At 67.6% G+C, this 27,432-nt stretch overlaps 1 protein-coding gene across 5 annotated transcripts in view; it reads left to right on the forward strand.

The window, feature by feature from the left end:
- The window catches only part of PLXNB2 (plexin B2), a 28,786-nt gene extending 1,972 nt beyond the window's left edge, over positions 1 to 26,814 (forward strand). The window contains exons 1-38 of one of the 5 annotated variants that reach the window (XM_061124260.1): positions 5,241 to 5,261; positions 8,876 to 8,928; positions 12,309 to 13,394; positions 13,719 to 13,901; positions 13,992 to 14,120; positions 14,646 to 14,746; positions 14,850 to 14,976; positions 15,356 to 15,515; positions 16,201 to 16,315; positions 16,385 to 16,493; positions 16,571 to 16,672; positions 17,021 to 17,113; positions 17,500 to 17,581; positions 17,655 to 17,815; positions 17,902 to 18,050; positions 18,216 to 18,324; positions 18,467 to 18,603; positions 18,776 to 18,946; positions 19,302 to 19,431; positions 19,518 to 19,745; positions 19,875 to 20,051; positions 21,191 to 21,330; positions 21,413 to 21,513; positions 21,676 to 21,905; positions 21,996 to 22,177; positions 22,526 to 22,592; positions 22,755 to 22,901; positions 23,404 to 23,560; positions 23,711 to 23,811; positions 23,882 to 23,966; positions 24,087 to 24,241; positions 24,327 to 24,487; positions 24,564 to 24,711; positions 25,131 to 25,195; positions 25,366 to 25,441; positions 25,777 to 25,851; positions 25,952 to 26,090; positions 26,175 to 26,814. In XM_061124260.1, the coding sequence (XP_060980243.1) occupies positions 12,321 to 13,394; positions 13,719 to 13,901; positions 13,992 to 14,120; positions 14,646 to 14,746; positions 14,850 to 14,976; positions 15,356 to 15,515; positions 16,201 to 16,315; positions 16,385 to 16,493; positions 16,571 to 16,672; positions 17,021 to 17,113; positions 17,500 to 17,581; positions 17,655 to 17,815; positions 17,902 to 18,050; positions 18,216 to 18,324; positions 18,467 to 18,603; positions 18,776 to 18,946; positions 19,302 to 19,431; positions 19,518 to 19,745; positions 19,875 to 20,051; positions 21,191 to 21,330; positions 21,413 to 21,513; positions 21,676 to 21,905; positions 21,996 to 22,177; positions 22,526 to 22,592; positions 22,755 to 22,901; positions 23,404 to 23,560; positions 23,711 to 23,811; positions 23,882 to 23,966; positions 24,087 to 24,241; positions 24,327 to 24,487; positions 24,564 to 24,711; positions 25,131 to 25,195; positions 25,366 to 25,441; positions 25,777 to 25,851; positions 25,952 to 26,056 (5,532 nt within the window). In that variant the 5' untranslated portion in view covers positions 5,241 to 5,261; positions 8,876 to 8,928; positions 12,309 to 12,320 and the 3' untranslated portion in view covers positions 26,057 to 26,090; positions 26,175 to 26,814. Of the gene's footprint in view, positions 1 to 5,240; positions 5,262 to 5,288; positions 5,479 to 5,517; positions 5,538 to 8,875; positions 8,929 to 12,308; positions 13,395 to 13,718; positions 13,902 to 13,991; positions 14,121 to 14,645; positions 14,747 to 14,849; positions 14,977 to 15,355; positions 15,516 to 16,200; positions 16,316 to 16,384; positions 16,494 to 16,570; positions 16,673 to 17,020; positions 17,114 to 17,499; positions 17,582 to 17,654; positions 17,816 to 17,901; positions 18,051 to 18,215; positions 18,325 to 18,466; positions 18,604 to 18,775; positions 18,947 to 19,301; positions 19,432 to 19,517; positions 19,746 to 19,874; positions 20,052 to 21,190; positions 21,331 to 21,412; positions 21,514 to 21,675; positions 21,906 to 21,995; positions 22,178 to 22,525; positions 22,593 to 22,754; positions 22,902 to 23,403; positions 23,561 to 23,710; positions 23,812 to 23,881; positions 23,967 to 24,086; positions 24,242 to 24,326; positions 24,488 to 24,563; positions 24,712 to 25,130; positions 25,196 to 25,365; positions 25,442 to 25,776; positions 25,852 to 25,951; positions 26,091 to 26,174 lie in introns of those variants that run through there. The other 4 variants (XM_061124258.1, XM_061124261.1, XM_061124259.1 and 1 more) reach the window with 4 other exon arrangements.
- The last annotated feature ends 618 nt before the right edge of the window (positions 26,815 to 27,432 follow it).

The following is a 27,432-nucleotide window of genomic DNA, read 5'->3' on the forward strand; positions in this document are numbered from 1 at the left end:
GCTGCCTCCCGCACCCCGTTCAGGGACACACCTTGGGCTTGTCACTCACACCTGGCGCTGGTGCAGTGTGTCCCGGGTGGCGGGGCAGGCAGGGCCGTGACCTGGGCTGCCTGGAGCGGGTGGAGCGCTGGGGTTCCCCGGGGCCGGATCTCTGACCATTATCCCGCCTCCTGACTGGCCCACCGACCAGCAGTGAGGGGGCACCCTTGCCTGAAGCCCCTCCAACCTCCTGGCCCCCGCCCCCATGTCCCCACCTGTCAGTCCGCCCCAGGGGAGGGGTGCCCCAGGGGAGGGGCCCGCCAGGAGCTGACTGGGCTGCTGCCCATCACGTGGCCTGCAGGGTCCCTGTGGGCTTGCCTGCAGCCGCACCCCCAGCAGCCCCTGGAGAGTCCACGCTGGGAGGCAAAGCAAGCAGCTGGGCTGGAGGACTTCAGCCCAGGGGCCTGGCCACAGCCCAGGCGAGTGAAGCAGAAGAGATTGGATTGGAAGGCTGGCGGGGGGCGGCAGCCTGGGGAAGTTCCATATGGCATATGCCCTCCCGCCCCCGGGACAGCTTGGTTACCGGCCGTGAGCCGTCCTGGGACCTGGGCCGTTCCGGGAGCATCGTGCTCTTCCCTGCTTTGGACTCACATCGCAGGGGCCAAGCTGGTGGTGCTCGGGGACGCTGGGCGTGGGACTGGCTGTGGCTTCGGCGCCTCCCCACGTGGCCCCTGGCCTGGTCCGGGCAGATCCGCGCTGCGACGCCAGGCCCTCCGTCCCGGAGCTGTCCTGCAAGCAGGGAGTCCTCACTCATGTCAGGTCTCTTTTTGCTGCCACAGCAGGCACAGCCTCCTGCCTTGGCTTCCTGGGTGGGGGGACAGGCTTTTCCTCTCTGCTGAGACCCTCTTGTGTCCAGAGCCTGCTCCAGACAAGGGTGTGGGAAGCAGTCAGGGGAGGAAAGGAGCGATCAGACCTGTCGAAAGCCGAAGCGGGCTGGTCTTCCAGCCTTGAGCTGGCTCGCTGAGGTGGGCGCAGTTTCACAGGGGCCAGTCTCTAGTTCTTGTGGGGGCTGGACGAGTCCCTCCCCCTGAGGCTAATGGCTATTTGTGTTTGGGGTGAGGTGGGTGGGGCCTTTAAACATCTTTGGTTTCAAATTACAGGACGGACTGGGCTGCTGGTGGCCCGTAATTGGTGGGGGACACCGGGGTGCGCGGGGCTGGGAGAGGCACTCCATTTCCCTCTTCTCCCCCTGCCGCATATGGCCCCTTCGTGGTTTTTCCCTTCCCTGATTTCATATCCTCTTGTGGGTTTCTGCTCCTCTCTGTCCCTGAGGCTTTGAGGACCTCGGTCCCCCAGCTGACCAGGCAGGAGCCCTGCCCTCTCCTGGGCCCCCCAGCCAGACCAGGGCACAGCTGCTCGTCTGAAGGGCAGGGCAGGGCCTGCTGTCCTGCCCGCAGCGCCGAAGCCAGTGCATCCTAACTCGGTTCGCGTCTGTGGTATTCACACGCCCGTGACAGTAGGTGGAGCCCAGAGTGACCGTGGGCACATCCGCAGGTCTGCCCCTCTGGTCCCAGGGAGGAGCCCAGGGCTGCCCCCCTCCCCTGGCACTGGGGTCCTGTTTTCTGCCCTCTGGGCCTCTCTGGTGCCCCTCTGCAGCTCCGGGCCGCCTCACTCAGAGACCGGCTCCCCACCACTGGCAACTCTCCACCCTGTGGGCTGGGCAGAGGAGGTGCGCTCCTGGGATGGGGCGGGGCACCTGGGAGAGGGTCGGCCTGGTGCCCACATCCTCAGCCCCTGAGATCACGAGACCTCTAAAACCGGGCCCATCCTCTAAAACCGTCTCGCATGCAGGCCGGGCCTGGGCACGGGGGGAGCGAGTGAGGTCTTTGGGTGTCATCCAGGTTCTGACCCCGGTGCTGGCATCAGCCCCGCCCCCGACTTGACTCTTCCGGGTGTGGAGACGCGGCTGCTCGGCGCAAGTGGCCAGCGGTTCCCCTGGGGGCTCGGGAGGAGGGGCACCGCGCTGAGCTCAGACCTCTGTGCCTGACGTGGGGCCAGCTCAAGCCCCTGCTCGGGAAGAGGAAGAAAGAGGAAAGAAGTTTGATGTCAGCTCTGCAGAGGGCCACCTGTGTCAACACAGCGCAGGGGCAGGGGCCTCTGCCCCCAAGGCAGGGACAGTTCTGGCCACTGGTCTTCTGCCCTCGTCTGGGGCCGCTGGGCCAGCCTGCTGCCTCGCAGGGCACAGGCGCTGGGCTGATGGGGGCTTGGCCGTGGGGCCCCTTCGGCTTCCTCCAGGCCCCCTGCCCAGTCCCAAGCTGGCCACTGAAGGCTGAGGGGTCTCCAGGAGTCGGCGGTCGCAGCCGGACATGCAGCCTGGGTCCTTGGCTGCCGGAGGGGCCCCGGAGCAGCTCTGACAGGTGGGACCCGAGGGTCCATCCTGGAGGAGGAGTGGCAAGGTGGGGGTGCTGGCAAGGGCTGGCGGGGCCCCGGGGGTGAATTCCCGGGCCACTAAGCGCTGTGGGCTCCGGCCTGAGTGTGGGGTCCTGCCCCCACCCTCTCCCCGGGCTATTTTAGAGCCAGGCCTGCTTTGGAGAAGGGCCGAGCCCAGGACGCTGCTGTGGGAAGCCAATGCCCACCCCGGGAAGGTGGCCGCTGCCCTGCGTGCACCCCGCGGTGGGAGAAGCAGTCAAGCCTCCCTGAGCGAGGTGGCAGGGGCGAGGGCAGCTGGTCGCAGTAAGGGGCCCCGCGTGGCCCCCAGCTCCCCCTCAGCCTTCGAGTCTTTCCCCAGGCTGGCCGGCGGATGTGAGGGGCGGGACCTCCCCCGTCCTGGCGTCAGGCCGGATCTGGGGGCCACTGTGGCCATCTCAGGACCCAGGGAGGGAGGTCAGGATGAGGGACGGGTGGCCAAGGAGGAGCCAGAGGGGGAGACCTGGCAACGCTTCCTGCAGGGACCCTCGGCCCCGGCCCCGTGGGTGGCAGCTCCAGGCCCAACCGAGCCAGCCCTGAGCCAGGTGGGTGCGGGGCCTCGCCCCAGAGGCTGGGGGCCACTTCCAGGGTGTGCTGTCACAGGGAGGCCGGGTGCCTCCCCCCACCTCCCCCCCCCCCCGAGTCCTGGCTGCCCCGCTGCTCCCTGGCACCTGCGGAGTCCCCCTCAGCACCCAGCCTCAGCCTGAGCTGGGGCGTTTCCTCGCTGGAAACTCCCGGTGCCTCTGCCCTGCCAGAGCCTGACCCTGGGCCGGTCCACTGCCCCCCCCGCAGCCTGGACTCCAGACCCTCCAGCCCTACGAGGCCCCGACCCCGCGGCCCCTGCAGCCAGCGCAGAGGGCCCAGCGCCCCCTTCCCAGAGAGGGTCCCCGGGGCCAGCTCCAGGCCTGCCTGGTTCCGCCAGGCCTCTCTGCCCTTCTGGGCGCCCTGGGCCAATGCTGAGCTGGGGCTGCCCGAGACGCCCCCAGCCCAAGTGGTCGGGTCTGGGGCTCTTGGTCCCGCAAACACCCTGGGCGGAGGGGCGGGACACCCTTCGGCATCCCAGATGTGCGCTTGCACGAGAGCGCTCACGGGTGTGTGGGGGGGTGGCTGGCACGCCGGCCTGGCGCAGTGCCCCAGGCTAATTGTGGGGTTCGGCCGTGATGCAGGAGGTGGGGTTGGGGTGGCCGCCGAGGCGCTGACAGACTGACAGGCAGATTACAGGCCTCGCCTGCTCCTTGCTCACTGGGCCCTCACCCGTCCGCCCCCAAGCCTTGCTCCCGCCCCTGCACAGGGCCTGAGAAGGGGCCCTGGGCCGGGCCTGGCCTGGGCCAGCTGTAGCCGCCGTGAGCCTCAGGCAGCCCCGCCAGCAGCACCCCACCAGCTGCGGGGGCCAGCCTGGAAAGGGGGTGGGCATCAGACATCAGTGCCAGTGGCTGTGCCTGCCATGCCGGGCCCCGCGCCCTCCGCACGGCTCCAGCCTCCCTGCTTGCTGGGGGGATGGGGGTGCGGTGCCTCACATAGGAGCCCCTCGGGAGTCGGGGTGGCTGGGCCCTCCCTGACCCCTCTGTGCTTCGAGGCCCTGCAGCGCCCTCCCTCTGCCAGCCAGCCCAGCCCACACCACTCCTCCACTTCCTGTCCCTCTCAGCCCGGCCATGACCGGCTGCCCACTGGCGGGGGGTCTCCACACTTGCCTGAGTGCCAACGCCGTGCATCCGTGCACCAGGTGTGGCCTGAGGCCGCTGTGGGCCAGGGCCTCCTGGGCCCTGGGGCGAGGAGGCTCGTCCCCCTGTCCCCGGCACACAGCAAGCGCTTGGGGGCTTCAGGCTGAGCAGATGGGGCAGGTCTGCGGGCCCATCTGGGGGTCCCCGCGAGCACAGGGAAACTGACAGAGGCATTAAGCTGCAAGGTGTTCTGGGGGGCGCGGCTCTGCAGAGGAGGGATGTGGGCAAGCCTGAGGGGGAATCAGGGCCCAACCGAGTCCAGGTGGGACACGGGCGGCTGGCACTCAGGAGGGCCGCCAGGAGGAGGGCAGTGCAGCATGGTGGAGCGCATGGGCGCAAGACCCCACTAAACCCCACCTTCTGCCCTGAGGGCCTGGGAGGCCCGGGAGGCTGTGGGCTGCTGGCAGGGCCCGGCTTGTATTCTTGAATAACAACAATTCATTGAAATGGTGTTCGCCTAAGCCTTCTCTCCAAGGGGTCAGGGTTAGGCGGCCGCAGGGTGAGGCGGTGACTGGGGCCAACAGCATGGGATCAGCCCAGGGCAGCACCCACCCTGGGGCTTTGCCCAGGGAGCCGCAGCGGTGCCTGAGGTTCAGGGCAGGACGCAAGACCCCGGCGAGGGTGACCTCAGACGAAGGCGGAGGGGTGCTCGGAGGCGGCTGCAGTGGGAGGCTCAGGTCTCAGCTTGGGGGAGGCCCACAGGATCGGGGGTGGGGGGGGGGGTGGGGAGCGGGCCGGGAGACCCCTCAGGCAGGCAGCAGTGAGAGCCCCGGGGCTTCTCTGCGCCTCCTCACCTTGGCCTTGGGTCCTGGGCCTCTGACCTCTGGCCTCCGGGCAGGGGTGACTTTCCTGCTGGGCCCCAGAGCCCCAGCTGCAGGGGCGGCTGCTCAGTCTCCCTCAGCCCCCGCTGGGAGGAGAGGAGCGGCTGGGAGCTGGGCGGGTGGGGAGGGGGAGGTGACACCCTACACCTGGGAGGGTCCCTCGGGAGGCTCTCCCGGCGCTGACGCAAGTCTCCTGCTAGACGTCAGCCAGGCCCCGGCCCGCCCCGGCCCGCCCCCGCTCGGAGGTGTCTGCCGATCGCTCGGCCTTTGCCCGGTGAGTCTGGTTGGGGTGGGGTGGGGAGTCACGCAGGCGGCACTGCGGCCGCGGTGGGTAACTGGCCGACAGCGGATCGCGGGGGCCTGGGCCTGGGGCCGGCGGGGCAGCGCATCGCGCCCTGGCCGACGGAGGACAGCCTGACTCCCGCCAGGCTCCTTGGGTACGGGTCCCTGGGACCACGTGGCCGCCGCCGCCGCCGTCATCGCGACTGGAGGTCAGGCTCCCTGCGACCGCGAGCCCCGGGGCCCCGGGGAGCCCTGTCAAGAGGCCCAGGTGCGGCCCCGGGGGCGCGGGGCACGGGCGGGGCCTCGGGAGGGGTGGTCCGCGGGCGCCGCGCCGGCTCCGGGCCGCCCGGGGTTGCAAGACCGGGCCGCTCCTCCCCATCGGGGCCGCGCCCCGCTTCCCCGACTGAACTCTGACCCGGCCCCGGGGCGCGCGGCAGGCCGGCCGGGGCTCCTCTCGCCGTGGCCCGGGTGCCGCGACACTACCCCGCCCAGCGCGCGCCCACTCCCCGCTCTTGTTTTGAAAACAGCGGAGGCTCAGATTTGCCGGCGTAGCGCTGGTTTTGTTTCCTCTGATTTGTTTCGCGCTCCGGGCTAATTGCAGATTTGCATTTTCGTCGCGGGAGCGGAATGCAGGCGGGTTCCCCGCCGCCAGCTGCCCGGCGGGGGAGGGGCGGCGCCCCTGGCCGGACCGCTGCCCCCGCTACCTCCCGGCCCTCCTAGGGTCTGGGGAGTGACTCACGGCCCCGAGCTCCGCCAGGGGTTGACTCCTCAGCCCCCCTCGGCCCTGGGGGTCCCGAGTGCCCGCTGCGCGGTGCTAAGGCTGCCCCCCGCCCCCACCATCTCGGAGTGTCCCCACCTGGGCCTGAGCCTCTGTCTGAACGGCCCCTTCTCCCAGTCGGCTGAACCTGGGTCCCCTGCCCGAGCCCACAACTGCCAAGGGCCCCCCCGCAGACCTGACTGTTCTGCGTTGTTCTGACCTCAGTGCTGAGACGTCCCTGCATCAGTTTTGCGTGATGATAGTGACCGGGAGGGCCAGCCTGCACCCCAGGGCCCTCCTCCTGGGGGCCAGGGCTGCAGGGGGCCCTAGCCTGGGGTGGGATCCCTGCTCTGCCCAGTGAGCACCTGCTGTTTGCATTTTTCTGGTGGGGGAGCAGGGCATGAGGCTGCTGCTTAAAAGAAAGGAACCCAAGGGGGAGCCCGCTGGGTGCAGGGGGGGGCTCGGCACCAGCTCCGGGGGCACGTGCATGTTCAGCCTTCTCTGCCGTGTGTCACCCCCATCCTGGATCACAGGGCTGAGACCCGGAGGCGCCCACCGGGCCAGATCCTGTGTTTAGTCCTTGCTCACTGGCCCATCAGTGAAGACTGTGGGCCATGGTGGGTGAGCGACGGACCAGCAGGGCCGGGTCAGGCTGGGCGTCTCCGGCTTCTGGGGGGTGGGTAGGCATTTTCCAGGGGGACGGCAAAAGCAGAGACACGGTGGCATCGCGATGTCACCCTGAGCCCCTCCTCCAGGCACAGATTCACTTACACCTCCAGGCCTCACACTCGGGTTGGTTCTGTCATCACCCCGCGTACCTCACAGGGAAACTAAGGCGCAGTGTGACGTTGTCCATGGCCCGTATAAGCCAGGTCAAAAGGGACTGGGCAGCGGCATTGGGTGTGTGAGACTGTGGCGGGGGTCACCCAGGGCCTCAGACCTGTGGGCGTTCAGCAAAGGGGCCTTCATCTGAGATGGCAGGAGTGAGCGGGGGCTGCCAGTTGGAGGCAGGGTGGACATGATGGGGCAGCTGGGGGCCAAGCGGAAGGGAGGTGTCCAGGTTTCCTTCTGAAGGAAGTGTGGGCTGGGGGCTCCTGCTGTCGGGAGGAGAAATCCGAGGACCGCCTCCAGGAGAGTCCGGGGGGGTCTGCCGCAGTGGGCCCCTTGGTGCAGGTCCCTCGAGGGCTGAGGTGGCGGCTGGGTATGTGGGCTTAGGAAGAGGGGGTCCCTTGGAAGAGGTCAGCGTCCCTTGGCCTCGCCTCCGGCACACAATCACCACCCCCCCGCCCGCCCCGGGACCTGGGCAGGTGGAGGGCTGGGGCTGGGGACTCGGCCATGCCAGGCAGAGGGAGCAGGCCCCGGGCACACGGAGGCCAGCGTGACGTCCCTTCAAGGGCAGGCCTGCATGCTCCGCCCCGGGGCTGTGGACCCAGTGTTAAGCCTCAGCCTCGAGGCCCGGCCCAGCCCAGCCCTCTCATGAGGCTCCACCGTCCGGACGCCCTTTGCTTTGGCACTGAGCTTGCCTGCGGAGTGGCCTTTGTCCCTTTCACAAAGGCTGCCTGGGCACCTTCACCGCATACCTGGACTCTGAGCTCCTCTTTCTGGTTAGCCCTTCCCTGCCTAGCTGGGGGCTGAGGACGCCAGAGGGGTTTCCTGCCCCAAGTGACAAGTGTGGTGCCCCCCAGCCACAGGCCTTGCCCCTGCTGGTCTCCCTCAGACCTGAGGGGGGGTCCTTCCAGCCCTGGGCCCTCTTCACAGTGTTGGTCCCCACATTTGGGGGCTGTTTGGCTCAGGAATGAGGTGCCTGGGGGCATGCTGCTGGTAAGCCAGACAGGGAGCAGTGGTCTGTGGCCATGGTGGGGTGGGATTCAGTAGATCAGTAGCATGTGCATACTCAATATAATCTTGTAAAAATGTTTTCTAAAAGTGGCAAATGAAGCTGCTTTACTGTCTCAGCCCCCTCCTCCCTGCCTCAAGGCTTCACCATGACTTTCAGTTTGGATGTAGTCTTCTAGAACTTCTCAATTAAACTCTTGGGTGTTTGTATCAACCCCCATGGGTGGAGATGCCTGGAATTCTGCACCACAGCTGTCCTCAACAGGTCTGGGCTCCATCAGGGTCCACACGGACCACCCATCTTCACCAGCACCGTGGTTTCTCAGGGTCCTCCGGTTACATACTTCCCTGCTGAGAAGTATCCTTGACCAGGTCCTCCCTGGGATACACAGGCAGTGTTTATCCAGAAGGAGAGGATACAGTCGCAGCTTTTTGAGTGCTACAATGTGACAGGCTTTTCAGGCCCAAATCCTTTAGTTGTTACAAACGGCTAGGGTTAGTCACTATGGCTGTCTTCTCTTCACAGATGGGGAAATGAGACTCAGAAAACTTAAGTAACTTGTGCAAAGTCACATATCTAGTAAGGAGAATTGCAGAGTTGTGTGTGCATGTTTTTCAGAAAACAATTTTAGTTTTAATGAAAGTAATGTATGTACCTTGCAGGATCTTAGTTCCCCCAACGGAGGACTGAACCCAGCCCCTCATCAATGAAAGTGCAGAGCCCTAACCACTAGACAGCCAGGGAATTCCCTTCTCTGCCTTTCTGAGCAGAAGCTGGAGGGGCATGCAGGCTTACACACCAAGTGGACCTATGTGCACGGGGGTGCTGGGCTGGGGGTTGGGAGGCCAGTGTCTGGGCAGGGCTGAAGATGGGATGGAGGAGGCAGGAGGCTGAGAGTTTCCTCCAGGACAGCAGAGGCCAGCTGGGGCCCCATGGGCTGCTCCTTGCACCCCAGACGTGGAGGCAGGGGCCAGGCTTGTCGTGAGACCACCGTCTCTCCTTTGCTTCCTAGAGAACCTCAATGCCGACCTGGAGCAGAGACTGAGCCGGACCACTGAAGCCTGGGTGAGTGGGGGCTAGCGCAAGCTGGGGAAGGTAGTGGGGGCCACGGCCACGCGGTGACAGAGTGAGGTGTCCCCATGGGTCTTGTCTGGCCAGGCCCAGCGGGCACACGTCTGCCCAAAACCAGGTGCCCTGTTGTGGGAGCTACTGGCAGGATCGCGTAGGAGGGTGGGCTCTGCAGGGAGCCTGGAGGGCTGCTGGGCACTGACTGCAGCGCGGCCTTCTGGGAATCGGGCCTGGAGCGGGGGGCACACGTCCAGACGCCTTCCGGGCCGGCAGCAGGCTGGAGCTGTGGACTTCTTGGAAGTGCACCTCCGGACTTCGGCCAGGAAGAGGCGTCTGGTGCCCCTGAGGAAATCCCCATTGCCCCGGTGAGCAAGCGGGGGTCCCGGGCCGCCTTCAAAACAGGAAGCGCCCGTTCCGGGAACACCAGCCGCAGGGAGCTTTGCCGGCTGCGCCTGGCGCCTCCGGTGTGGCGGCCCGAGCGTGGCTTCTGGTCAGGTGGGTCACCCTTTGCTCCTGGGCCTGGCCAGGCAGGTCACCTGAGGCTTTTGTTTGTCCAGGAAGTGGAGGGAGCTGCCGCCTGGAGTCCCAGCCCCTCCTGTGACACCGCACGACCTGGGCTCTCGAGAGGGGCTCACTCTGCCCGCCGCCCAGAGGGCTGCTGGGGCTGGCAGGGAGCCCAGGTCTGGCCTGGCCTCCGGGGGGTGGGCGGGGGCCAGTGTGGGGGGAAACAGCCCAGCGTCTGGGCCCCTGGGAGTCAGCAGCAGGATCTGGTCCACTGGGTGAGGGCACACAGCGCCTTCATCCAGCACTTCTGGTGTAGCAGCCCCAGGGCCCCTGAGCAGACCAGAGCATTCGGTTTAGGCTCTGTGACCCTCCCATCTCCTGGGACCGAGGTGGGGGGGGGGGGGGGCGAGAGAGCGTATGGGGAAGTGGGCGTTGTGCCCGATCGGTCTGTTCTGGGTTCAAGTCCTCCGCGGGCTTGCCGATGGGCAGAGGGGCCTGGACACGGATCCGTCCGAGACCGGGGGCCCTGCTCCCAGGGGCAGCTCCGGCCGCAGCTCCTCCCCCGCCGGCCGGCCCGCCCCCGCCCGCCCGCTCGCTCCCTCCCTGGGCTCGGGGAACATTCCATTCATTCCCCGCCCGCTGCGGCCGGCCGTGGCCGGAGCCGCAGCCGGAGCCAAAGCCTAGCGGGGCCGGGGTCGCGGCGGCGGCGACGCGGGGACGCGGGTGAGCGGGGCCGGGCGGGGGTGCGGACCAGCAGAAGCCCTGGGCGGCCCCAGCCCGCGCGGCGCCGCCGAGCGGACTTTGGGCCGCGACCTCCCAGCCAGCGGGGCGGGGCGGCTGGGGAGGGGCGGCGGGGCGGGGCCTCCAGCCGGGCCGCCCCGCCCCCGGACCTGGGGGCAGCACCAGCGGGCGCCCGAGCGCCCGGCCCCTTGCGTCCCTGGACTGGCGGGTGGCCCAGCCCCACGTCTGGGGGGCCTCCGGGGCGTCCTGTTCCCCCGCGCGGGCTCGCCGGCCCGCCGAGCCAGACCCGACTGTGCGCTGGTCGGGCCTGTGCTCCGGGCGGGCCTGCGGAATCTTCCCGCTCCTCCCCAGCCCGGTGGTCTCCGCGCGGCCCGGTCACCCTGGCTGCCCCGCCCTCCGCCTCCTCTTGGGCCACCTCCGCCCCCTTCCCGGGTCCCTGCTGTCTCCCCTGCGATATCGTCCCGTCGGCCTGTGGGTGGCTCCTCTCCCAGCAGCTCGTCAGGAGGCCGGGGGCGGGGCGGGAGCGCTTCAGAGCTGGGCCTCCTCCCTGGGGCCGCTGTCTCGCCGCGGGGCCCCCTCCCCAGCCGGGACCCGCCGGCGCCCCCCTCCCTCATGACTCTGGGATGAGCAGGCTTTGTCACCTGGTTCTTCTCGGCTAAGCCTCCTCCAGGGGGTTGAGGGACGTGGTGGAGACGGGAACAAAGGGATGGAGACCAACCACAACCTGGCCGGGGAGGGGGGGAGGGGGGCGGGCTTCCTAGTGGCCCAGGGACGCTGCGGGGTGGGGGTGGGGCAGCCACAGCCTGGCCGTTTTGGGGGGGGGGGGTTCCTAGTGACCCAGGGAAAGAAGGAAGTCGGCTTGTTTCTGTGTAATAGTCACAGGGTCCATGAGAGGAAGCCAAACTTTTCCAGTCAACACAGCTTTGCCCAAAGCCAGTGCCCCAGAGAAACGTCTCCCCTGGCCACGGAGCAGCTAGCTTTCTTTCTCCCGGAGGAGGCAGGGGCAGGGCAGGCAAGGAGGGCTGTCGCAGGAGAGGACAAAAGTAGTCATTTCTTGAGTGAATGAGTGTGTCCAGGGAAGTGGTGTTGAAGGTGGCCGCAGCGGCTGCTGTGGGCAGTCTGGGAGGCCAGGGCCCTGTCTCCCTTTGACGCTGTGGGCACGGACAGGGCTGCCCTAAACGTCTTGCCAGGCACAGAAATCCTCGGGGCAGATGTCAGGGGTCCAGGGATGAGGGATGGGACACAGATTGGGAAAGGGCAGCCTGAGGGGCTGGTGGCAGAAACTCTCAAGATTGTAATCAGGGTCCCTAAGGTGGGGAGGTGCTGGACCACTCCAAACCAGGAGAGACCTGCATGTTGGCAACCCTGAGCTTGGCCCTCATGCACATGGACACGTGAACGGGCCTGCATACACACACAAGGGCGTGTGCTCAAGTAGATACCGCACACTGACGTGGCCTGCTATAGCCCACACGCAGCACCGCCCTCTTGACTCTGGGGTCCCCCTCTCAGAGACCTGAGGATCTCCCCAGCAGGGCACAGGCTGGGTGACTAGACTGCTGTGGGCTCTGGGGGGGGGTGTGGGGGGGGTGTCAGGGAGGCAGGCCGGGCTGCAGTCTCAGTGGCTCCGCTGTTTCTGGTCGGATCACACTGTGTGGTGAGAGTCAGGCACAGAACAGGTGTGTGGCCCTCTGTTTGCATGTTCAGGGCCTGTCAGCTCGGGTCTGTGCTCTGGGGAGTGCCGTCTGGGGGTGGTGCCTCTCAGATAACCTGCGCTGTGGGGTCATGGGATGTGAGTGCCCGGGAGACTTCTTGGAGGAGGTGCTCTGTTGCCTTGAGGTGGGCCTGAAGGTTCTCTGGGAACCTGGGGGCAAAGGCCAGGGCGCAGTCCTCTGGGGGCGGCCGGCCACACCCAGGCCTGGAGATGTAGCCTCGCCCGTCAGAGGTTAGGTCACAGGGTGGTCGTCTTGAGGAGGGCTGAGAGACGATCTCCTTGGAGTTGGGAGTGGGTGTGTCTGGCCAGAGGGGCAGGAAGGCAGGTAAGGGAGTGGGCCTCCGGCTGGGCAGCCTCAGGAACAGGGTGGGTGGGTCCTCCAGGCCGGGGTAGCCCTGACCCTCCTCTCTTCCTGCAGGGTACGGGGGCAATGGCGCTGCAGCTCTGGGCCCTGACCCTCCTGGGCCTGGTGGGCACAAGTGTGAGCCTGCGGCCCCGCAAGCTAGACTTCTTCCGCAGCGAGACGGAGCTGAACCACCTGGTGGTGGACGAGGCATCAGGCATGGTGTACGTGGGGGCAGTGAACATGCTCTACCAGCTGAGTGCCGACCTGCAGCTGGAGCAGCGGGCGGCCACGGGCCCGGCCCTGGACAACAAGAAGTGCACGCCTCCAATCGAGGTGAGCCAGTGCCATGAGGCCGTGCTGACCGACAACGTCAACCAGCTGCTGCTGCTGGATCCTCCCCGGAGCCGCCTGGTGGAGTGCGGCAGCCTCTTCAAGGGCATCTGCGCCCTGCGCGCCCTGGGCAACATTTCCACGCGCCTCTTCTATGAGGATGGCAGTGGCGAGAAGTCCTTTGTGGCCAGCAATGACGAGAGCGTGGCCACCGTGGGGCTTGTCAGCGCCGCGGGCCCCGGCGACGAGTGCCTGCTGTTCGTGGGCAAGGGCAATGGGCCGCACGACAACGGGGTCATCGTGAGCACCCGCCTGCTGGACCGGACCGAGGGCCGGGAGGCTTTCGAGGCCTACACAGACCACGCCACCTACAAGGCCGGCTACATGTCCTCCAACACACAGCAGTTCGTGGCCGCCTTCGAGGACGGCCCCTATGTCTTCTTTGTCTTCAACCAGCAGGACAAGCACCCGGCCCGGAACCGCACGCTGCTGGCACGCATGTGCAAGCAGGACCCCTTCTACTACTCCTACCTAGAGGTGGACCTGAGCTGCCTGGACCCCGGCGACGCCCAGGCCCCCCCCTTCGGCACCTGCCTGGCAGCCTCGGTGGACCGGCCGGGCTCCAACGGGGTGCTCTACGCCGTCTTTAGCACGGATGGCCGGGGCGGCGGGGGGCCTCGGACTGGCCTCTGCCTGTTCCCGCTGGACGAGGTCCACCGCAAGATGGAGGCCAACCGTGACGCCTGCTACACGGGTGCACGCGAGGTGGCCCGTGACATCTTCTACAAGCCCTTCCACGGCGACATCCAGTGTGGCGGCCATGTGTCGGTATGTGGCCTCAGCGTTCTCACATGGGCTTGGGCTACACGTGGGTGGGTCTGTGCGTGGCCCTGCTTGTCATGTGTCCACATGCCACCCGGTGGGAGGGCCGTGTGTGCGTGTGTGGTGTCTCCACGGGCAGGTCAGCGTGAACACCCACGTGGGTGCCGCTTCTCCCAGGTGTTGGGTGCACCAGGGGTGGGGGCTTGGGGCGGTGAGCACGCGGGGGCCTTGTGTGCCCAGGCTGGTTCTGGGGCATGTGTGTGGCCCTGAGTGCTGGGGGGCCATCGTGGGGGAGAGGCCTCAGGCAGGTGTTGACGCCACGGTCCGCAGGGTGCCAGCGAGAGTTTCCCTTGTGGCTCGGAGCACTTGCCCTACCCGCTGGGCAGCCGCAACGGCCTCTCGGCCAAGGCCGTGCTGCACCGTGGAGGCCTGAACCTGACGGCCGTGACCGTGACCACCGAGAACGGCCACACCATCGCCTTTCTGGGCACCTCGGATGGCCGGGTCCTCAAGGTGAGGTCCAGGGCTGGGGCAGGCGGCTCCTGGAGGGGTCCTCAGCCCAGAAGACCCCCACCCTCACCTGTACCTGCGCTCGTGCCCTAGGTGTACTTCGCCCCAGACGGCAGCTCCACAGAGTACGGCGCCGTCCTCGTGGAGATCAACAAGAGAATAAAGAGAGACCTGGTGCTGGCCGCAGACCGGGCCAGCCTGTACGCCATGACCCAGGACAAGGTGGGCCCGTGGGGCCCGGAGGAGGGCCCTCGGCGGTCCAGGGCCTGGAGAGGGGCTGAGTGGCGTGGGAGGGGCCAGCCCTCTTCTCGGGCCCTGACAATGTCTCTGAGCACCTTTCCCACCTTTGAAACTGTTTCTGTCCTTTCTGTTTCTCTCTGGCCCATCTGACCAGAAGATCAGTGCTCAAAGTGGGCCTTCCCAAGGGCAAGCCAGGCTGAGGGGCCGCTCCTGTGAGCTCAGATGGGCCAAGTCCCACAGTCTCTTGGGCGCTGATGCAACAGGCACCGGGGAGGTGCTGTAACTAAGGCTCCCCTGGCTCCTTGGAACCCGGCGCCAGCTGATCCCGGGCGAGGTCTAGCCTCTGGGCTGCCGGGAGCCATCCCTGCTCAGCCTTGCGTCGGTGTTGAGGCTCCTGAGGCTTAGTGGGGAAAGGTGGGGTTGAGCCAGTGCTGCCAGGCATCATTGTCTGGGGGGCTCCTCTCTGGCTGGTGTCTGGAGTCATGCTTGCTGCCCGGGTGCCCCCAGGTGTTCCGGCTTCTCGTGCAGGAGTGTGCAAGCTTCTCCAGCTGCACTCACTGCCACAGCTCACAGGACCCCTACTGTGGCTGGTGCGTCGTTGAGGGCCGGTGAGTGCCAGGGGCTCAGCCCCGCCCTGAATCCGGGGTTCCAGCCCTGCCCCGGCCCAGGGGCTGACAGGTGCCAGGCTAAGGCTGCCCCCCGCCCTTGCAGCTGCACCAGGAAGGCAGAGTGCCCCCGGGCTGACGAGAGCGGCCACTGGCTGTGGAGCCGCAACGAGTCCTGCGTGGCCGTCACCGGGGCCCACCCGCAGAACATGAGCCGCCAGACCCAGGGGGAGGTGAGTGGGGCGGGCGGGGGTGGAGGCAAGGCTGCCCCTGACCCAGGTTGTGGAGACGACTAGAGGCCCATACAGGGCTGTGCTCCTGGCTGTGGGTGCGGGCCTGGGCACAGGGACTCCATCCTTCGTGGGGTCCCCTGTGACCTGGGGTGCCCCTGAGAATCCAGGGCAGACCCAGGAGTGACCCAAGGGGGTCCCATGCAGGGGAAACGGAGTTGGGTTCTAGAGGGCTTTCCAGGGGGTAGGGGTCCACATTCAGGAGGGCGGCCAGAGAGCCAAGCACGGGACAGGTGCCCCGGGTGGGGCTGGGCCGGGAGGTGGCCCGCACGCCAGGTCGGGGCCGAAGCATCCTGGCATGAGCGGTGCGGCCCTTTCCCAGGTGCAGCTGACTGTCAGCCCCCTCCCGGCCCTGAGCGACGATGACACGCTCCTGTGCCTCTTTGGAGGATCGCCGCCTCACCCCGCACGCCTGCAGGAGGGCACCGTGGTCTGCAACTCGCCAAGCAGGAGCAGCCTCCCCCACACGCCGCCTGGCCAGGGTGAGGCACCTGCTGCCGCCCGCCAAACCCAGGCCCGGGCTGCCCACTGAGACCCCAGGCTGCCCACCCCCGACTGACCCTAGGCTGCCCAGCGAGCCCGGCCCTGGCTGCCCACCCCTGACCGGCCCCGGGGTGCCCACTGAGACCCCAGGCTCCCCACCCCCGACCGGCCCTGGGGTGCCCATTGAGACCCCAGGGCCGCACCCTGGCCAGGCGGCATGCAGGGAATGTGTGCTGGGCACCCGCCCCTCCCTCCCTGCCCCAGCCAGCTTAGACCTGTGAGGCCGTCCCTGGAGGCCAGGCCCGGTGCCGAGCCTGTCCCGTGAGCACGTGGGGCGGTGGAAGCCGGCTCATGGTGAAGGCAGGGCCTGTGCAGTGACGTGGCTGGGACCTGGCAAGTGCTCTGCCCCAGACACAAGGGAACCACGGCCCTCGACGCCTACAGGGACAGAAAGACGGCCGGCAGTTCAGGGCGCGGTGTGGGGCAGAGCGATACCTGAGCCGGGATCTGATAGAGGCCCAACTGAGCCCTCGGGGCCGGCTCCAGTCAGGGTCTCTGCATGTGGCCTCCTGTGGGAGACTCTGATGCAAGGCGGGCTTGGGGCCAAGGGAGGCCCAGTTCCAGCTTCCTGTCCCCTACGGGCCAGCTTCGCCTGCAGCCCCGCCCAACGCTGTCCCTCCGCAGATCACGTGGCTGTGACAGTCAAGCTCCTCTTCAAACGCGGCAACGTCTTCCTGACTTCCCACCGGTACCCCTTCTATGACTGCCAGGAGGCCATTCGCCTGCAGGAGAACCTGCCGTGAGTGGCTCCCCCACCTGTCCCCGGCCCCGCTGCGGCCCCCACGCCCCTCACCGCCCCCTCTTCCAGGTGCATCTCCTGTGCCAGCAATCGCTGGACCTGCCAGTGGGCGCTGCGCGAGCACGCGTGTCAGCAGGCCTCGCCCGGCCCTGAGGACGGCGTCGTCAGCGCCCACATGGTGAGGGGCCTGGGGCCGTTGGGGGGCCCAGCTGCTCAGCCGCAGCGGGGCAGACCCTGACCGCTCCCCCTCCCCAGGAGGACGACTGCCCCCAGTTCCTGAACCCCAGCCCGCTGGTCATCCCTGTGAACCACGAGACGGACGTGACCTTCCAGGGCAAGAACCTGGACACGGTGCAGGTGGGGGTCCTGCGGGCCAGGGCTTGGGGGCGGGGCTTACTCTGGGCCCGCCCCCTGCAGACCCCGGAGCCCTGGGCTTCTGTGCTCAGGGCCCAGCATGTGAGGGAGGGGCCTGGGAGGATGGGGGGCATTTGGACAGGCCGCGCGGGTTTAGGGTTTAGGAGGCGGGCAGCGAGTGCTGCTCAGGAGGGATCAGGCTGTGGGCCCAGGTGGGGACCGTGGTGTGGCCGAGTGTCCCTTGGTCGGGGGCGGCCTGGCAGCCCGGGAGCTGTGTGGGACGGTGGGCTCTGGGGCCCGGGGTGGGGTGGGGTGTCCCGGCTGGGGTGTCCTGACTGGCCTGTCTGGCAGGGCTCTCCACTGCTTGTGGGCAGTGACCTGCTCAAGTTTGAGGCGTTGGTCAGCACCCAGGAGCCAGGAACCTTCTCTTTTCGGACCCCAAAGGTACACCTCCCGGGGTGGGTGGGCCGGGTTGGTGGACCCCAAGGGCCAGCCCCGTGGAGGCAGCTCAGCTCAGCAGACACAGGTGTGAGTGGGCTCTGGGAGATGGTGAAGGACAGGGAGGCCTGGCGTGTTGCAGTCCATGGGGTCGCACAGAGTCAGACACGACTGTGAGACTGAACAGCACCAACCTTGAGGGGTCAGGGGTCCAGGCCCACCACACCACCCTGCTGAGGAAGCAGGCGGCAGGCAGGCGCAGCCTCGGGGCGTCCCCGTGTCCCCTGGCTCCCTGGAATGGGAATCACCCTCCGCCATGCGGGGACACATGGTCATGGCCGTCGGGGACCTCATGGGAGCAGGGGGTGCAGTGTGTCCCCGTGTGCCCCTAGCTGATGCACGACGCCAACGAGACGCTGCCCCTGCACCTGTACGTCAAATCCTCCGGCAAGAATGTTGACAGCCGGCTCCAAGGTAGGCGGGCGGGCGGGCGGACGGGCACGGGAAGCAGGACGGCCCTGCCAACAGCCGGCTTCTCCCTCTGCAGTGACCCTCTACAACTGCTCCTTCGGCCGCAGCGACTGCAGCCTGTGCCTGGCCGCTGACCCCGCCTACCGCTGCGTGTGGTGCAGCGGGCAGAGCCGCTGTGTGTACGAGGCCCTGTGCAGCAATGCCACCTCCGAGTGCCCGCCGCCCGTCGTCACCAGGGTGAGCCCCCTGCCCCCTCACCTGCAGGAGAGCTCCGGTCCCGCCGGCCCGGGACCCCCAGGTCAGCCTGGCTCTGCCAATTTCAGATCCAGCCTGAGACCGGCCCATTGGGCGGAGGCATCCGCGTCACCATCCTTGGGTCAAACCTGGGGGTCAGAGCAGACGATGTGAAGAGGGTCACCGTGGCTGGCCAGAACTGTGCCTTTGAGCCAGAACGGTACTCTGTGTCCACCCGGTGAGTAGGCAGCCCATGACCTGGACTCCCAGGGCTGGACTCGGCCCTGTCCTGGGGGGCCTGGGGACTGGGGGGCGTGGAGAGGGAAGACACGGTCCAGGTGTGCATGGGTGCCCAGGCCTTGCACACCCACAGCATGTGCCCACCTGCCTGCCACCCATGCAGGATTGTGTGCACCATCGAGGCTGCAGAGGCGCCCTTCACAGGAGGCGTGGAGGTGGACGTCAATGGGAAGCTCGGCCATTCGCCTCCTGACGTCCTCTTCACCTACCAGGTAAGCACCTGGCAGGTCAGCACAGATGTGGGTGAGGTCTGGGGGCCTCCTGACAGTGTTTGTGGCCCAGGGGAGGCCCGAACTGGGCGGAGGGGCTGCGTCCCCGCCCAGCCCTGAGCCAGATGCCCTGCCCCTCTTCCAGCAGCCCCAGCCCCGCAGTGTGGAGCCCAAGCAGGGGCCGCAGGCAGGTGGCACCACGCTGACCATCAACGGCACCCACCTGGACACGGGCTCTGAGGAAGACGTGAGGGTGACCCTCAATGACATCCCTTGTAACGTGTGGGTGTCACCCACAGGTCGCCAAATACTGGTCTCCCCTGGTCCTGGGGACAGGGTGAGGGCCCTCTGGCCACGACCCTGTGTCTGTCCTGGAGGGGGCAGTGGACCCACTGGCCTGGGCCTGGGGTGGTCCCCAGGCAGGGCTGACGCTGACCGGCTCTCATACCTCCAGAACACAGTTTGGGGCACAGCTTCAATGTGTCACTGGCCCCCAGTCGGTTCCGGGAGAGCTGGCCCTGAAGGTTTACTACGGGGGCTCCGAAGTGCCCAGCCCTGGCATCACCTTCACCTACCGTGAGAATCCAGTACTGCGGGCCTTTGAGCCACTGCGGAGCTTCGTCAGGTGTGAGAGGGGGCCCTCGGAGGCAGGTGCCCCCACACCCACCCCGTCCAGCTGTTTCCCAGGCGCTCTGTTCCCACCAGCCTCGTGAGGATTGGCAGATGCAGGTCGGGGTGACAGGAGGAGGCCTCCAGAGCGCCCCTGTCCCCCAGGTCCCTCCCCCAGACACCCCAGTGGACAGCCTCCCTGCCCCCCCCCAGTGCAGGGTGGCAGCGCTCAGTCGGGTGCTCTGGACACAGCTTCTGCCTTGCAGAAGTACATCCCGGGTCGTGGTGGGTGGGGTCAGGGACATGGCCTTGCAGGGCACTTGCCTTGCCCAGTGTGCCCACTCTGGCACTGTCTCCTCCCCGTCCTCCAGTGGTGGCCGGAGCATCAACGTCACAGGACAGGGCTTCAGCCTGATCCAGAGGTTCGCCATGGTGGTCATAGCCGAGCCCTTGCAGTCCTGGAGACAGCGGCGGGAGACCGGACCGCTGCAGCCCCTGACGGTCAGTCCTGGTGCCCTCTGCTGGTACAGGCCAGGGCTGGATGCCACCTGTGCCAGGTGGCCTGAAGGTCCTGCCTTGGCCCTTAGGTCGTGGGCACAGAGTACGTGTTCTACAATGACTCCAAGGTCGTGTTCCTGTCCCCGGCCGTCCCCGACGAGCCCGAGGCCTACAACCTCACCGCACTCATCCGGATGGACGGACACCAAGCCCTGCTCAGGACGGAGGCTGGTGCCTTTGAGTACGTTGCCGACCCCACCTTCGAGAACTTCACCGGGGGTGTCAAGAAGCAGGTCAACAAGCTCATTCACGCGCGGGTGAGGACCAGCGCAGCCCCCGGGGGCAGGTTCTGAGCGGTGCGGGCAGGGAGCAGCTCAAGGCCTGGCCTGAGCTGGTCGGGGCCTCCGATGCCCTGATGGTCACTGTGACGCCGCCGCCCACCTCAGGGCACCAATCTGAACAAGGCCATGACCATTCACGAGGCTGAAGCCTTCGTGGGCGCCGAGCGCTGCATCATGAAGACGCTGACGGAGACGGATCTGTACTGTGAGCCCCCAGAGGTGCAGCCGCCTCCCAAGAGGAGGCAGAAGCGAGACACGGCCCACAACCTGCCGGAGTTCATCGTGCGTGAGGGCGGCGCGGCCGGGGGCGCGGGATCGTGCATGTGGGCGGCGCAGCAGGGGCGCGCGGGATCGTGCGTGTGGGGCAGTGCGGCAGGGGGGCGCGGGGTCGTGCGTGTGGGGCGGTGCGGCCGGGGCGCGCGGGGTCGTGCGTGTGGGGCGGTGCGGCCGGGGGGCGCGGGGTCGTGCGTGTGGGGCGGTGCGGCCGGGGGCGCGTGCGTGTGGGGCGGTGCGGCCGGGGGCGCGCGGGATCGTGCGTGTGGGGCGGTGCGGCCGGGGGCGCGCGGGGTCGTGCGTGTGGGGCCGTGCGGCCGGGGCGCGCGGGGTCGTGCATGTGGGCGGCGCGGCCGGGGCGCGCGGGGTCGTGCGTGTGGGGCGGTGCGGCCGGGGGCGCGCGGGATCGTGCGTGTGGGGCAGTGCGGCAGGGGGGCGCGGGGTCGTGCGTGTGGGGCGGTGCGGCCGGGGGGCGCGGGGTCGTGCGTGTGGGGCGGTGCGGCCGGGGGCGCGTGCGTGTGGGGCGGTGCGGCCGGGGGCGCGCGGGGTCGTGCGTGTGGGGCGGTGCGGCCGGGGGCGCGGGGCGGTGCGGCCGGGGCGCGCGGGGTCGTGCGTGTGGGGCGGTGTGGCCGGGGGCGCGCGGGGTCGTGCGTGTGGGGCGGTGCGGCCGGGGGCGCGCGGGGCGGTGCGGCCGGGGCGCGCGGGGTCGTGCGTGTGGGGCGGTGCGGCCGGGGGCGCGCGGGGTCGTGCGTGTGGGGCGGTGCGGCCGGGGCGCGCGGGGTCGTGCATGTGGGCGGCGCGGCCGGGGCGCGCGGGGTCGTGCGTGTGGGGCGGTGTGGCCGGGGGCGCGCGGGGTCGTGCGTGTGGGGCGGTGCGGCCGGGGGCGCGCGGGGCGGTGCGGCCGGGGCGCGCGGGGTCGTGCATGTGGGCGGCGCGGCCGGGGCGCGCGGGGTCGTGCATGTGGGCGGCGCGGCCGGGGCGCGCGGGGTCGTGCGTGTGGGGCGGTGCGGCCGGGGGCGCGCGGGATCGTGCGTGTGGGGCGGTGCGGCAGTGGGGCGCGGGGTCGTGCATGTGGGCGGCGCGGCTGAAGGGCGCGCAGGGGTGTCTTTGCGGCCCCCCTGGTCCTTGCTGAGTCCGTCCCCACGCAGGTGAAGTTCGGCTCGCGGGAGTGGGTGCTGGGCCGAGTGGAGTATGACACGCGTGCGAGCGACGTGCCTCTCAGCCTCATCCTGCCGCTGGTCATCGGGCCCATGGTGGCTGTCATCGCCGTGTCTGTCTACTGCTACTGGTGAGCCGGCCTCCGCCCCTCGGCCACACCCACCAGCCGGCACCACCCAGGCCGGGTTCCACGAGCTTCCCTGTGCCCCCAGGAGGAAGAGCCAGCAGGCGGAGCGCGAGTACGAGAAGATCAAGTCCCAGCTGGAGGGCCTGGAGGAGAGTGTGCGGGACCGCTGCAAAAAAGAGTTCACGGGTAGGGCTCTGGGCGGGTCCTGGGAGAGGGGGAGCTCGGGGGCGGGTCCTGGGAGGGCAGGGCTCGGGGGCCAGGTTCTGGGAGAGGGGGTCTCCGGGGGCGGGCAGAGGGGGGCGGGTGGCCAGCTACGACCACGCGTGCCTTACCCGTACCCCGTTGCAGATCTGATGATTGAGATGGAAGACCAGACCAACGACGTGCACGAGGCAGGCATCCCTGTGTTGGACTATAAGACCTACACCGACCGCGTCTTCTTCCTGCCCTCCAAGGACGGCGACAAGGACGTGATGATCACGGGCAAGCTAGACATCCCCGAGTCTCGGCGGCCGGTGGTGGAGCAGGCGCTCTACCAGTTCTCCAACCTGCTCAACAGCAAGTGCTTCCTCATCAATGTGAGCCGGCGGTGGGGGGCCTTTGAGTGTGGGCGGGGAGGAGGCGGTCCCTGTGTGAGGGGGCGGGGCTCTGACCAGCCTGCCCTTTAGTTCATCCACACCCTGGAGAACCAGCGGGAGTTCTCGGCCCGCGCCAAGGTCTACTTTGCGTCTCTGCTGACCGTGGCGCTGCACGGGAAGCTGGAGTACTACACGGACATCATGCGGACGCTCTTCCTGGAGCTCATGGAGCAGTATGTGGTGGCCAAGAATCCCAAGCTGATGCTGCGCAGGTGTGTGGGTCAGGGCGGGTGCCTGCCTGGCATCGGGGTGCAGCGGGGCGCACAGGCTCGTCCAAGCACCTGGTTGGCCAGCAGGTGTAGCCAGGGCTAGTGAGGAGGGCAGAGGGGGTGTTGTTGCTAGCAGGTGGTCTCTGCTCCTCCATGTGGTCAGCACTGTCGCGTGGGGTGGGTGATGAAATGCCCTCCCTGAGGGACCTGGGAGATTCGTCACTGCAGGAGATGGAGACCTGGGACGTGGATGGAGTCTGGGCTGCCGTACCTGGCCTGGGTACCTGGAAGAGCCAGCTGATCCTCGGGGCCCTAGCGGGTCCCTTGTACAGAGCTTTTCTGCACCTCCAGGTCTGAGACAGTGGTGGAGAGAATGCTGTCTAATTGGATGTCTATCTGCCTGTACCAGTATCTCAAGGTGGGTCCCACTGGGCTCTGCCAGGGGGTGGGGGAGGGGCGAGGTGGTGCTGGAACCCTCCAGTGCCCACCTCCCTGGGGCCCAGCTCCATCTGGCTGGCTCTGCTTCCCACCCTGGCTTGGTCAGTCCCACCCCTGGCTCAGCCACCCTGCTTTGCTCCAGGACAGTGCAGGGGAGCCACTGTACAAGCTCTTTAAGGCCATCAAGCATCAGGTGGAGAAGGGGCCCGTGGACGCCGTGCAGAAGAAAGCCAAGTACACCCTCAACGACACGGGGCTGCTGGGGGATGACGTGGAGTACACACCCCTGGTGAGCCCCCGGGGCCAGGTTCCGGGCCAGCCTCAGAACCAGAAACTGGATACCACTTGCTTCCTTCACGGACTTACATTAGCACCCATCCCCTGTGCTGGGCCCACCCCTGCCCAGGGAGGGGCTTGGGTCCTGGATCCCTGGAGAGGGGCTCTAAGGGCCACAACCCCAGGCTGCTGCAGGCATGTGTGGGGCCCGGCACACCAGGTGTGTGGTGGTAAATGTGTGTGTGGGGAGGCGGTGTGTGACGTGTGCTCCTGTGATTACCTGTGTGTGACATCATAGCTGCGCGTGAGCAGCCTCAGCCCCCTGCTGTCTGTCCTGCTGAGCCACAGTGCAGGTAAAGGTGAGGTCCGGGCACTGTCGGGGCTCAGGACGCTCCGCCCCTTCTCCTCCACCAGAGAGGTTGCCATCAGCAGGAGGCCCAAGCCTGCTTCTAGTTTGGGGCGAGCAAGGGTGAGGGCCCCTCCCCAGCTGGTCCTCTGTTCTGTGCCCCCGGCAGACGGTGAGCGTGATCATCCAGGATGAAGGGGTCGATGCGGTGCCGGTCAAGGTCCTCAACTGTGACACCATCTCCCAGGTCAAGGAGAAGATCATCGACCAGGTGTACCGCACACAGCCTTGCTCCCGCTGGCCCAAGGCTGACAGCGTGGTCCTTGGTGAGCCCCGTCCCTGGAGGCTTGGCTCTGTGCCCAGAGAAGCCTGGTCAGCCGGGGCGGGGGGCGGGCGGGTGGCCAGAGGGAGGCGGGCTGGGAGGTGGGGGCGGGGGCTGGGGTGGGTCCCTGGAACTGGGCTGTGTCGTCCCACAGAGTGGCGTCCCGGATCCACAGCCCAGATCCTGTCAGACCTGGACCTGACCTCTCAGCGGGAGGGCCGGTGGCGGCGTGTCAACACGCTGATGCACTACAACGTGAGTGTGGCAGAGGCAGAGCCCGCGGAGGGCGGGGTGCGGGGCCGGCCCTCACGTCCCTGTTCCCCAGGTCCGGGACGGAGCCACTCTCATCCTGTCCAAGGTGGGGGTCTCCCAGCAGCCTGAGGACAGCCAGCAGGACCTGCCTGGGGAGCGTGAGTCCCTTCCCCCTCGTCTGGCCCCTTCTGGCCCCTGGAGGTCCTGAACCAGGGTCCACCCGGTGCTGGGACCCCAGCCCTGGGCTCTGGTCGTCCTTCAGCGCCCGCCCCCCACAGGCCACGCCCTCCTGGAGGAGGAGAACCGCGTGTGGCACCTGGTGAGGCCCACGGACGAGGTGGATGAGGGCAAGTGCAAGCGCGGCAGCGTCAAGGAGAAGGAGCGCACCAAGGCCATCACCGAGATCTACCTGACCCGCCTGCTGTCCGTCAAGGTGGGCCTCGGGGGCCGTGTGGGCGGCAGGCCCGGCCCTCCTGCCCGCGCCACCCTGCCGTGCTGAGCCCCGTCCCACCCCGCAGGGCACGCTGCAGCAGTTCGTGGACAACTTCTTCCAGAGTGTGTTGGCGCCCGGGAATGCGGTGCCACCGGCGGTCAAGTACTTCTTCGACTTCCTGGATGAGCAGGCAGAAAAGCATGACATTAAGGATGAGGACACTATCCACATCTGGAAGACCAACAGGTGGGGAGTCGGCCCCACCCACCCCGCCCACCCTGCTCCCGGAGGCTCCTCCTCACACCCTGTTGTTCTGCCTCAGTTTACCGCTCCGCTTCTGGGTAAACATCCTCAAGAACCCCCATTTCATCTTCGACGTGCACGTCCATGAGGTGGTGGACGCCTCCCTGTCGGTCATCGCACAGACCTTCATGGACGCCTGCACACGCACAGAGCACAAGCTGAGCCGTGTGCGTGCAGCTGTGGGCAGCCTGGCGGGGTGGGGGCCTGGACCAGGGGGCATCAGGAAGCGGGCAGCTCAGCGGGGTGGGGCCTGGACTGGGGGCATCAGGGAAGCGGGCTGCGGTGGGGTGAGGGGGTCAGTTCGGGTGTCGGTTTGTACGTGGGGGCTGGAGGTCAGGACGAAAACAAGTGCTGGTCCCTGGCGTGATGGGAGGCCCCATGGGGAGCGGCCCTCTGGCAGTTAGGGACCCTGTCGTCCTTCCCCTTCCATGAGAAAGAGTGAGTTTTATTGTAAATTACAAAATGACGAAAGCACCATCAGGTCTGTGGCTGGGCAGGGCAGCTATCTTGTGGGACCCCTTCCTCCGCACACCCTTCTTTCTCTGGGCGTCTTGGCCTGGGTGTCACCTGGCTCCAATCCCCACAGGACTCTCCCAGCAACAAGCTCCTCTACGCCAAGGAGATCTCCACCTACAAGAAGATGGTGGAGGAGTAAGTCCCGCACATCCGCCCGCCAGGCGAAGCCCCGCCTGGCCACCCTCAGCGCCCACCCAGTGGGGCCCCTGGGTGGTGCGGGTGATCAGGAGGAGGGCCCACCTCTGGGGACCACTGCCCCCCGCTTCCAGTACCCCCCACCCTGTGTAACTCTCTCTCCCCCGCAGCTACTACAAGGGGATCAGACAGATGGTGCAGGTCAGCGACCAGGACATGAACACACACCTGGCAGAGATTTCCCGGGTAAGGGGGGCACGGGGGGCGCAGGCTGAGAGCCCCACCCCCCAGGGTTGGCCTCCTACCTCGCCTGAAGGCCCCACTTGGGGGGGGCAGGTGACGTGCTCACAGGGCCTGGAGAGGCACCGGCGAGGGGCCCCGGGGCGCATGGGGAGCTGAGGGCAGCTCTGAGCCAGCCCCGCCTGCCTGGGGCCCGCATGGATGGGAAGTTGTCTGTGCCTGGCACGCTGTGTGTCTAAGCGTTGTGACGGGGTTGGAGGGGGGCCCTTCGTATCTGCCCACCCCCTGGGGCACGGCCTCCAGCCCCCGTGGGTCATGCAGCCCCTGCCCCGGCCCTTCAGGCGCACACAGACTCCCTGAACACCCTCGTGGCCTTGCACCAGCTCTACCAGTACACGCAGAAGTACTACGACGAGGTAGGGGCCGGGCCTCCCTGGGGACGGCAGCGCTCATCGGGCGCCCCCTCCCCTGGCCTGTGGTCTGACGTCACCCGCCCCCCCCAACCCCCCAACCAAGATCATCAACGCCCTGGAGGAGGACCCCGCCGCACAGAAGATGCAGCTGGCCTTTCGGCTCCAGCAGATCGCGGCTGCGCTTGAGAACAAAGTCACGGACCTCTGACCTCCAACCTCCAGCATAACAGTCTGGGACACAGGTGCGTGATGCACGGGGCCAGGTGCTGGGCAGCCCTGGGGGGCGGGGCCGGGCGGGCAGGACTCACCCCTTCTCTCTCCTGCAGAGGAGGAGCCCCGGGCTTCCGAGTGTGTGTGGTGGGGGATCCCCCCCTCAAAGTCTGTAGCCACGTTAGCATCTTTCCCTGAGCAATAGAGCCGGGGGCCGCCAACACCAGCTCCCTCCCGAAGAACCAGCATCCGGTGTGTCTCCTGAGTGATTCGAAAAACGTGCCTTACGCCCTGGTGCCACGCTGGGCCGCTGGGGGCAGTCAGGCCTCGGCCCCCTCCCCGAGCACCAGCAGCCGCCTCAGACACCTGGGTTCGGCCTCCAGTGGCGGGGCCTGAGTGCCTGCGGCCCCCGGGACCCAGCGCCCGGACTGTGTGCGTCCGCCCCGCCCGGACGGAGGCAGAGAAGCGGTACGATGCCTCGCTGGCCTCGCGGGCCTGCCCTGCGGGGTGCCGGCACTCCGGGGACTCCGTGCTGCAGGCCCCACCTCAAAGGTCAAGCTGGACGTCAGACGTCGAGGCCCAGGCGGCCAGAAGGGACCCAGCAGACGGGTGGTCCTGGTCTCGGCCTGTCAGACAGGCCAACCTGGAGGCCCTGCCCAGGTCTGGGGGGCCAGGAGCGGGTCTGCCAGGACCACCCCAACCCTTTTTGTAAATCTTGTGAATTGTAAATCAAATACAGTTGTCTTTTTCATTCTGCTGGTTGGCTGGGTTCTTCCGGTCTGCCGTCCCTGCACAGCTGCCCGTGGCCTCACTTCCGTGCACTCTCTCTCTGGCCCCAGAAGCCCGCCTCCTGCTGTGCCTGTGGAGCCTCGGTCCCTGTCTTCCCTGCCGCCCCAGCGGGATAGGATGATGGTCAGACCCGGGCCGTGAGTTCTAGGCTGTGGAGAGGAGCTGGTCCCAGAGACCCTGAGAAGCAAGGAGACGTCCCCACCCAGTAGGGGTGGGGCTGGCTCGGGCCCCGTCTGGTGGTAGGAGCGGGCATTGCATGAGCGCTGGGGAGCTGTTTCCTCCTTGCCGAGGTGGGGTGCCCCAGTGTGGTCCAACCAGCACACGTTTGGTCAGCTCCTACTGCGTACACGTGGGTGGGCACGGTAGTCCCTGAAGAGAGGCTGTGTGTCCCCGCTGTTCAAGGCTGTGGGCCCTTCAGGGTTGGCACCTCCTGGGCTCCCCTAGACCAGCCCAGGATGACTCAGGACATACACAGAGCTCAAGGGCCGTGTACCCAAAGGCGTGAGGCCCCTTGGTTAGTGCAGGGAGGGGGGCTGCCCCAGAGGCCGCCCTGGGGGAAGGGGCTCGCTCCCAACCACATGAGCA

This window comes from Dama dama, chromosome 22 (assembly GCF_033118175.1).
Source record: "Dama dama isolate Ldn47 chromosome 22, ASM3311817v1, whole genome shotgun sequence".
Lineage (NCBI taxonomy): Eukaryota > Metazoa > Chordata > Mammalia > Artiodactyla > Cervidae > Dama > Dama dama.